This window comes from Berghia stephanieae, chromosome 3 (genome assembly GCF_034508935.2).
Source record: "Berghia stephanieae isolate SIO BIC M18660-M18661 chromosome 3, UCSD_Bste_1.3, whole genome shotgun sequence".
NCBI lineage: Eukaryota > Metazoa > Mollusca > Gastropoda > Nudibranchia > Aeolidiidae > Berghia > Berghia stephanieae.
In genome coordinates, this window is record NC_088362.1 from 15,052,402 (window position 1) to 15,063,304 (window position 10,903).

The following is a 10,903-nucleotide window of genomic DNA, read 5'->3' on the forward strand; positions in this document are numbered from 1 at the left end:
AACCTGACACTAAAGGAGGTGGGCGCCAGCGGGGAGTGAACCTGGGACTATGTAAAAAGGATATCAGTGGGAAATAAACCTGGGACTAAAGGGAGATGAATACCATTGAAAGTTGAAGCCGGATATGAGAGTTTGGTACCAGAGGAGAATGAACCTGACACTATAGGAGGTGGGCGCCAGTGGGGAGTGAACCTGGGACTATGTAAAAAGGATATCAGTGGAAAATAAACCTGGTACTAAAGGGAGATGGATACCATTAAAATTTGAAGCTTGGTATGAGAGTTTGGTACCAGAGGAGAATGAACCTGACACTAAAGGAGGTGGGCGCCAGTGGGGAGTGAACCTGGGACTATGTAAAAAGGATATCAGTGGGAAATAAACCTGGGACTAAAGGGAGATGAATACCATTGAAAGTTGAAGCCGGATATGAGAGTTTGGTACCAGAGGAGAATGAACCTGACACTATAGGAGGTGGGCGCCAGTGGGGAGTGAACCTGGGACTATGTAAAAAGGATATGAGTGGGAAATAAACCTGGGACTAAAGGGAGATGAATATCATTGAAAGTTGAAGCCGGATATGAGAGTTTGGTACCAGAGGAGAATGAACCTGACACTATAGGAGGTGGGCGCCAGTGGGGAGTGAACCTGGGACTATGTAAAAAGGATATCAGTGGGAAATAAACCTGGGACTAAAGGGAGATGAATACCATTGAAAGTTGAAGCTGGATATGAGAGTTTGGTACCAGAGGAGAATGAACCTGACACTATAGGAGGTGGGCGCCAGTGGGGAGTGAACCTGGGACTATGTAAAAAGGATATGAGTGGGAAATAAACCTGGGACTAAAGGGAGAAGGATACCATTGAAAGTTGAAGCCGGATATGGGAGTTGAGTACCAGAGGAGAATGAACCTGACACTATAGGAGATGGGCGCCAGTGTGGAGTGAACCTGGGACTCAGGGAAGTGCACACCAATTTGGAGTTAACCTGGGACTGTGGGAGATGGATAACTGTGGGTATCCGAGCCGAACTATAGGAGTTGGCTACCAGAGGAGAATAAACCTGACACTATAAAAGGTGGGCGCCAGTGGGGAGTGAACCTGGGAGTCAGGGAATTGCACACCAGTGGGGAGTTAACCTGTGAATATCTAAAAAAGAATATCCGTGGGAAATAAATCCGGCTTCAACTCCCAATGGTATCCATCTCCCTTTAGTCCCAGATTTATTTCCTACTGATATCCTTTATACATATTCCCAGGTTAACTCCCCACTGGTGTGCAATTCCCTGAGTCCCAGGTTCACTCCCCACTGGCGCCCACCCCTTTTGTGTCAGGTTCATTCTCCTCTGGTACCAAGCTTTCATATCCGGCTTCAACTTTCAATGGTATCCATCTCCCTTTAGTCCGAGGTTTATTTCCCACTGATATCCTGTTTACATAGTCCCAGGTTCACTCCCCACTGGCGCCCACCTCCTATAGTGTCAGGTTCATTCTCCTCTGGTACCAAACTCTCATATCCGGCTTCAACTTTCAATGGTATTCATCTCCCTTTAGTCCCAGGTTTATTTCCCACTGATATCCTTTTTACATAGTCCCAGGTTCACTCCCCACTGGCGCCCACCTCCTATAGTGTCAGGTTCATTCTCCTCTGGTACCAAACTCTCATATCCGGCTTCAACTTTCAATGGTATTCATCTCCCTTTAGTCCCAGGTTTATTTCCCACTCATATCCTTTTTACATAGTCCCAGGTTCACTCCCCACTGGCGCCCACCTCCTATAGTGTCAGGTTTCTCTCTCCTCTGGTACCCAACTACCAAATCCGGCTTTAACTCCCAATGGTATCCACCTCCCTTTAGTCCCAGATTTATTTCCTACTGATATCCTTTTTACATAGTCCCAGGTTCACTCCCCACTGGCGCCCACCTCCTATAGTGTCAGGTTCATTCTCCTCTGGTACCAAACTCTCATATCCGGCTTCAACTTTCAATGGTATTCATCTCCCTTTAGTCCCAGGTTTATTTCCCACTCATATCCTTTTTACATAGTCCCAGGTTCACTCCCCACTGGCGCCCACCTCCTATAGTGTCAGGTTCATTCTCCTCTGGTACCAAACTCTCATATCCGGCTTCAACTTTCAATGGTATTCATCTCCCTTTAGTCCCAGGTTTATTTCCCACTGATATCCTTTTTACATAGTCCCAGGTTCACTCCCCACTGGCGCCCACCTCCTATAGTGTCAGGTTCATTCTCCTCTGGTACCAAACTCTCATATCCGGCTTCAACTTTCAATGGTATTCATCTCCCTTTAGTCCCAGGTTTATTTCCCACTGATATCCTTTTTACATAGTCCCAGGTTCACTCCCCACTGGCGCCCACCTCCTATAGTGTCAGGTTCATTCTCCTCTGGTACCAAACTCTCATATCCGGCTTCAACTTTCAATGGTATTCATCTCCCTTTAGTCCCAGGTTTATTTCCCACTGATATCCTGTTTACATAGTCCCAGGTTCACTCCCCACTGGCGCCCACACCCTTTTTTGTCAGGTTCATTCTCCTCTGGTACCAAGCTCTCATATCCGGCTTCAACTTTCAATGGTATTCATCTCCCTTTAGTCCCAGGTTTATTTCCCACTGATATCCTTTTTACATAGTCCCAGGTTCACTCCCCACTGGCGCCCACCTCCTTTAGTGTCAGGTTCATTCTCCTCTGGTACCAAACTCTCATACCAAGCTTCAAATTTTAATGGTATCCATCTCCCTTTAGTACCAGGTTTATTTTCCACTGATATCCTTTTTACATATTCCCAGGTTAAATCCCCACTGGTGTGCAATTCCCTGAATCCCAGGTTCACTCCCCACTGGCGCCCACCTTCTATAGTGTCAGGTTCATTCTCCTCTGGCACTCAACTCCTATAGTTCGGCTCGGATACCCACAGTTATCCATCTCCCACAGTCCAAGGTTAACTCCCAATTGGTGTGCACTTCCCTGAGTCCCAGGTTCACTCCACACTGGCGCCCATCTCCTATAGTGTCGGGTTCATTCTCCTCTGGTACTCAACTCCCATATCCGGCTTCAACTTTCAATGGTATCCATCTCCCTTTAGTCCCAGGTTTATTTCCCACTGATATCCTTTTTACACAGTCCCAGGTTAAGTCCCCACTGGTGTGCAATTCCCTGAATCCCAGGTTCACTCCCCACTGGCGCCCACCTTCTATAGTGTCAGGTTCATTCTCCTCTGGTACTCAATTCCCATATCCGGCTTCAACTTTCAATGGTATCCATGTCCCTTTAGTCCCAGGTTTATTTCCCACTGATATCCTTTTTACACAGTCCCAGGTTAACTCCCCACTGGTGTGCAATTCCCTGACTCCCAGGATCACCCCCCACTGTTGCCAAACTCCCATAACTTTGCCGGATATTGTCGGGTTTCGGCGGTGTAGGGAACAGTATGCCTTTTTATGTTGTGTGTTTGTGTGTTGGTGTGTAGTATCTCGATCGAGGCTGTTGTGAGTTGTTGTCATGATGTTCCGTTTGTGATTGTGACGTCATATCTTGTTGGCCACCGTATATAAGCGGCAGTCACCGCTTACTCGCTCTTTTTGACCATTTGAATCTACAACGTTCCTAACGGATAATCAAAATCTAGGTATGTGTACTTAGTAAATCGGGAACTGCCCACTTCGGTGGAGATTCATGCCTCGGGCATATTATTTATTTATTTTATTTTCTCCTCGTGAATGAGATGTAAAAAATCTATTCACGACAATTGGCGCTGCGACTAATAAAGTTTTACAATTTTCACTGTGGTTTTAGTGTAACTGTAAAATTTCGAACCCTGCCATGAAAATCGTGCATGGAGACACCACGTGCATGAGCACGGGAATTAGTTTCATAAAAAAGAGTTCTGTAAACAAGTCCGTCGTTAGTTAGCATTGTTCTAAAATTTCAACGGATTATGTTTAGATGCGCCGCGATATTTTTCCTCTGGATTACATGGGAGTTGGTGGATGCTACCCAACCAGAGAGGTCTTAACTGCTATTTCTGCAGCTATTCGCCGTTTTAGGGGTCGGCAATTCTCAACTAATTATCAGTATTTCAGTGATTTAACTACGATAATATTTAGAGAGATTTTCACTCTACAAAAAAGGAACAAAATATTGGTGAGTACCTTTCCCATTTTCATTGAATTGTTATTTGGAAATGCTTTAAATGACTAGGAGATGAGACCTACTATGCATTATTCCTTATAACTATCTGCTGATCTGGTGAACCACTCATAAAATAGGTGTCATGGTGTTTTTACTTACACAAGAAGTCGTAGTCGATGTCTAAACTCCTGAGTTTAATAAATCATGACCTACCATGCATACAGAGTAGGGTGCTTATCTTTTATGCATGAGACTAGAGTCTCAATGACTGCTATCTGGAGTACTATTCCTATGCATTGCATGGCTCCCAGATTGCTGGTCAATTACCTCTATCTCTAGTTCTTAAGTCAACAGTAACTGGACTCAACTCAGGTAGACTAGCTAACTAGTCTCTAAGCTGTAAGTGATAACACCAGAAGATTACAACAGAGGTCGAAGTCTATGTCTAAACTGAGTTAATCAAGACCCACCATGCATACAGGGTAGGGTGCTTATCTTTTATGCATGAGACTAGAGTCTCAAGGACTGACATCTGGAGTACTATTCCTATGCATTGCATGGCTCCCAGATTGCTGGTCAATCAGCTCTATCTCTAGTTCTTAAGTCAACAGTAACTGGACTCAACTCAGGTAGACTAACTAGACTAAGTTGTAAGTGATAAATCACTTAACTAGCTGAACAACCTACACAGGCTGCTAGTTTTGTCTCACCAGACAGTAGCGTTCATCTTCATTTACATGTTCCTAACAACCCCTATTAATTATTGGACGTTTCCCTGAAACTCTTTCCGTCCAATATGTGGGACATTTAGCTCACAAATTACCTGTCCCAGTCACCAAATTGTCTACATACCCCAATCTAATATGACAAGAATAGAAAACCCTAAATTGTCATAAAGTTGGCTATGGCCTAGTTTCAATCCATGTGAGCAGTTTCACTGAGACAAAATCTATTCATATTGTTTCAGTTCATTTAAAATGGATTCAAAAATCATGATCAACTCAATCTCATCCAAAGATCTTGCCAGATCTTCATTGATCAGCAAGTCACTGGCTCGCAAAGTGTTAGACCTGCGTGCTCAGAAGGGTTTTCTAACTAGAGACGATTTGGAAGATAAGGTTGCTAACATCAAAATGTTAGATCTTTTTGATTTTGCGGTTCCGTCTACCGGTGCTTGGGTAAATCCTGAGGAACCAGCTGCCACAGCTTCCCAGGCTAGTACCCCGGATAAATCATGCCCATTGGATAACTTGAGTAGCAGTAATGTAGACCTGCGGGGCGAACCGTTCGAACCAAAAAAACCTCGCTCGACGAGCCGTTTCGCAACCCGAAATGGTTGCTACTGATAAGTCGCGAGGAAAGGCGAATGATGCTTCAGGTGTAAATCAAAATGGCGATATGAGACTTTTCCCACGTGAAGAGTTTCACGACTCACCAAGCATGTCACGCCGAGCAACCTTTCCGCTGTCCGATCAAGAAGGGGTGCCTTTTTCACAGGGGGGTAAACTTGGTCGGGATCCCTTTAAGGGGGATCTCCAAGGTAAAGGTTATGACCCGGTGAATATTCGCAAGAGGGATCCCTACCTCCACTTCTCAGAGGAAGATGTAGCACCAATGCACATGAGAGAGGAGCAAAGGAGTAGAAGAGATCCAGTAAGGCAAAGTAGGACAGCGCATACGATGCCATCAGGAAGGATGCCCCCGATGTACGGTGATGTCCAAAATGTGATTGATATGTACAACGAACGTCAGAAGTGGAGAGACGAAGCAAGACAGTTGCCATATCGTGACGTCCCGTTTGCATCCCGCAACCCTGATAACAAGCCCAACTATGAGATGCCAAATGAATACTCATACATGCTTCCCCATCCAGAGTGCAGCTACCAAGATCAATATCGTTTGATGGAACTGGAAGATGGGACACATTCGTATATAGTTTCCAAAATTTTTTGAAGTATCATGATATCCAGCACCTTCGTGATCAACTGTATTTCTTAAACTTAACATTGGAGGGAAAAGCCGCGGATTACCTATCGCGTATCCACCAATCAACAGTCTTCATAAATATTGAGGAAGCATATGGGGCTTTAAGGAATAGATTTGGCGGCCAACAACTGCAACATGCAGCATTGATACAATTCAACAGTACCATCCAGGCCGAGAAGGAGGATGTTCTGGACTACACAGACAGACTGTGGGAACTGGCACTCCAAGCTTTCCCAGGACAGAGTTGAAAAGATGAAATTCGACTATGGAATTAGAAGAGGCAAAAAGTGCACCTTGAAGACAGAAATTAAAAATTAAAAACGTTTTATAACTGAATGCCATCCTGATCAGTCCTGCCAGCATCATTGCAGATTTAATCCTCGGTGCAGTGTTATGTGTAAAAAACAGAAACAAGCTTTAAGAAGAATGGTCAATCAAGAAGCCTCCAACTCTGTCATGACTCATTTCTGTTGCTATGTACAAAAAGAAAAACCCCAGACCCTGGAAAGAAACAACAAAGTATGTTTGACTGTCTGGAGCAACATCACGGTCTGTATCAACTGAGCAGAATAGCAACGAGTCGATGCCACCACTGTCAACATGGCAGTGACAGTGATGAAGGGGTTCAATTCCAAAGAAAATACCAGGGAAGCTCAGCCTGATGATACTGGACTCGAACCAAAGGCTGAAGGAGAAGGGTAGAGGTGACGCCTCACCTCCCCATCAAAGGGTAGAGGTTTCACCTCCCCACTAAGAAACTTCTCACATCATGATGACTCAAGGGCACAAGGGACTACTAGAGACACCTGGAGCAGACACCATGCACAGGGAGCCTGATGACACCCCAAGCAATCACAGGTTTGATGACAGCTGAAAAAAGTGCCCTGAACCCAAGACCTGATGATACCAGGGTTGGAACCCCTCAGAATCACAGGCTTGATGATACCTGGTGTAAGCCCCCCTGAACCCAGAGACCTGATGATACCAGGGATGGTACCCCTCGGAATCACAGGCGAGGAAGGGAGAGAGCTACCCAGAGGCCCATCTGATCATGGCTTAAGAACCCGACCCAACATGATGGAATCAGAATAAGCCAAGATGTGAGAAAGAACCCATGAGGGTACCATGATGACCATGTGGGCCAGGAAACCAGGGTAGTGGTACCCCTAATGAACTGATAACATGAACACCTGAGAATTCACCTCAGTCAGGCGAGGGAGGGAATTATGGCTATACATCAGAAGGTATTTTATTACCTCGATCAGGTGAGTCAGAAGCATAAGCTTCAAAATGATGATGGATACCACCTTGTGGCAGGACCTGTATTATAGACATTAACATGAATTGGTAACGGACATGGTTCCGACTATGCTTTAAAAAAAAAAAAAAAAAAAAAAAAAAAAAAAAAAAAAAAAAATTTCTGACATTATCCCTGGTCATCATCATCTTGTCAATCAATTAATAAAGAGCTCCCCTATCCTGTTAGCAATAATGTAAATACTAAATAAGCTCAATTTTCAGCTGCATTGTTTTAAAGAAAAAATGAGACATATCCACCCATTTACAAGTGCAGGAAGCAACCACACTGATATTGTCTTACAATTTTGATTGCTTATGTTCCCAATTAAATTTAAAATATTACATCCCTCCTAACATGTTATCTTTTATTAATTGTGGTCCAACTTTCATAAGTACTATGTTCTGATATGGATATTTTCAGTAATGTTTTGTGGATTTTTATTTCAAGTTTTCAAGCCCCCGGGAAGGGAGATTTATTGTTTGTTGTTATTTCCCCTGTTTTATGGCTCAATTGGAGCAACGCCTCATAAGGTAAGAAGTCTTTTTTTTTCGTTATAGGATGTCAAACTGGAGAATGAGGTTTGTTTTAGAAGGGGGAGGAATGTAGGGAACAATATGCCTTTTTATGTTGTGTGTTGGTGTGTAGTATCTCGATCGAGGCTGTTGTGAGTTGTTGTCATGATGTTCCGTTTGTGATTGTGACGTCATATCTTGTTGGCCACCGTATATAAGCGGCAGTCACCGCTTACTCTCTCTCTTTGACCATTTGAATCTACAGCAAACGTTCCTAACGGATAATCAAAATCTAGGTATGTGTACTTAGTAAATCGGGAACTGCCCACTTCGGTGGAGATTCATGCCTCGGGCATATTATTTATTTATTTTATTTTTTCATCGTGAATGAGATGTAAAAATCTATTCACGACAGCGGGTTTCGGCGGGTTTCGTAATAAAGCACTAATTCTTTTTTACGAAACCCGCCGAAACCGGCCGATAAACTTAGTCTCAGGTTCACTCCCGACTGGTGTACACTTCCCTGAGTCTCGGGTTCACTCCCCACAGTTGTCTACTTCCCATAACTTTGCTGTATATTGTCGGGTTTCGCCGGGTTTCGGCGGGTTTCGGCGGGTTTCGTAAAAAAGCACTGGTTCTTTTTTACGAAACCCGCCGAAACCCAGTCCCAGGTTCACTCCCCAATGGTGTACACTTCCCTGAGTTCTAGGTTCACTCCCCACAGCCACCTACTTCCCATAACTTTGTCGGGATTCGTCGGGTTTCATCGGGTTTCGGCGGGTTTCGGCGGGTTTCGGCGGGTTTCGTAAAAAAGACACACCCGCAGACAACACACCTCTCAATCCGCTAAAACTAAAACTTTCGCTTTAAAAACAACTTTAGACTTTAGGGCTAGAGTGCTTGGTTTCTAATTTGTGGTAAGATGCCACTTCTTGGTTTCCATTTATTCATCTTCTTAGGAGACTCTTTTAACACCCTTTATTTGAAAAAAGTAGCACGGGTGAAATCATCAGATTATAAATTGAAAATGAACGTGGTGCGCTTGAAATTTAAAAAAAAAAAAAAAAAAGAAAAGAAAAGAATCAATTTCTGATGACGTCCAAGTGAAATACAAAGTTACAAAGGTCGAGAGAACAGGTTTACTTAGCGTATTGTAATATTTTGTAGGAAAACGTCTGTTTATAACCAAATCTAATATGATTATATGGTCCACATGGCAATCATCAACAAATAATGGCAAATTTTATGAGTTGAGAGTTGGCGTGGAAGCAAAAACTGTCATAGTAGTGTTGAATAACAAGCAAGAGGACTGGTTTGTTATATCTGGTAGATAGATTAGAATTCTACTCAAGGGGTGGCAAGCCCATTTCATGTTAGAAAATAACAGGTAAAAAATTCCAATTCCATTCTGACTTATGGCTCTGAATCTGAAGGATAGATCTAAGTAGACACTTACTTACAAGAATTTTTCAAAATAGAGATGTGGATATAAATTTAGCCTAGAAAAATAGAGGGAGTGAAAAAAATGTCTCTCCATCCCGTCTGGTTAAAAATCTATGACTGATGGTGTGGAAAAAAATCGTTACAATATAGCTTAGGAGGCCTAAATATAGGAAAAACTGTGACCGAAGCACTACAAACAAACGAGTAATTGAGCATGATTTAGAAATCTTGAGATACATTCTAAATCTGACATGTGTAATTTAACATCTCTGCCATGCGAAAACAGATTATTTCGAAAAAGTACAGTTCAGAGCTGAAACAGCTGAAATTAAGGAAAAATAGATTACGACATGCAAATCATAAAAACTACAAATAACATATCTAAATAGTTAGATGAGATAGGGACATATAATTTTCAGGCAATATTGGGTCTTTATCAATACTTTATGATTCAATGAAAAAAGAAGCATTTTCTGACTCCAAAAACAATTCCTCTGGTAATCTTGGCGTGATCATTGGCTTAGATGAATGACCACTGTATTACTGGGATCCTGGAAATGTGTAAGCAATAAATTATTTATTCACATGTAGATGGATAGACCAAATACACCACTGAATCGGCGTCATCTAGTTGTTCACCTTGAAACTTTCAAAATTAAAATGGACCCTATAAAAGTGGAGATATGGACTGACCAATGTGTGAGATGGTGTATTAAAAATGATCGAAAATAGATTATTTTACTAACCTCCGCTCCCCTATATTAAGAAATCAAATTTTGTGGGAGTTATATAACTTTTGAGTGCAAGCATTTTTTTATTTGAAATTTTCAGTGAAGCTACTTTAATATTTATCTCAGAAGGACATTTTTAAAATAAAAAAGGACCATTTCCGGTTTTAAAATCCTAACGTTAGACGCATACCCTCTATTTACACAAAGGTTTCTCAATATCATGACTTTCGAGGGAAGTAATAATCATATAGATGTATACAGAATTTTATGCCCTTTCCAACGATATATAATACTTGTCATTTCCTCTCATAGAAATGAATAGTGAATATTTAGAATATGTGCCTAGATTTTTTCCCCTTCAGAAAACGGAAACAGAAATTTTGGCCACCCCGTAACATCTTCTTGCAAGTGCCTACTCAAAGAAATATGTAGGTATCTATTGTAGTTTGCGACAAAACACCCTAGTTATAAAAACAATCGAACCCTCAGTCTCCTCACGAGGGTAAAAACACCTTGATGAATAATTGAAACACAGCGGTTCCCCAAGTGACAAGCAAATAATCATGCTACCACCAGTATACAAATCATTGACATATTAGTGAGAAAAAAGAACTCTATATAAGATTAGTAGATTTTAGGTATTTAATTGAGTTCGTCATTCTTATGAAATATGCATCACTTTCTTTCAACAGAATAACAGATGGCATTGTACGCAGGCTTATGCACAGCTCTTACTGGTCAAGTGTTACAGACACTGAAGTCTGGGGGCATAAATACAGTCACAG

General features: G+C 42.3%; 1 protein-coding gene across 5 annotated transcripts in view; it reads left to right on the forward strand.

The window, feature by feature from the left end:
- Window positions 1-3,440: 3,440 nt before the first annotated feature.
- Window positions 3,441-10,903, forward strand: part of LOC144967207 (DNA repair protein RAD51 homolog 4-like) — a 16,191-nt gene continuing 8,728 nt past the window's right edge. Inside the window, exons 1-2 of one of the 5 annotated variants that reach the window (XM_078904150.1) lie at window positions 3,441-4,158; window positions 10,811-10,903. The exon at window positions 10,811-10,903 is cut by the window's right edge and continues 56 nt beyond it. In XM_078904150.1, coding sequence (XP_078760276.1) covers window positions 10,819-10,903 — 85 coding nt within the window. In that variant the 5' untranslated portion in view covers window positions 3,441-4,158; window positions 10,811-10,818. The other 4 variants (XM_078904146.1, XM_078904147.1, XM_078904149.1 and 1 more) reach the window with 4 other exon arrangements.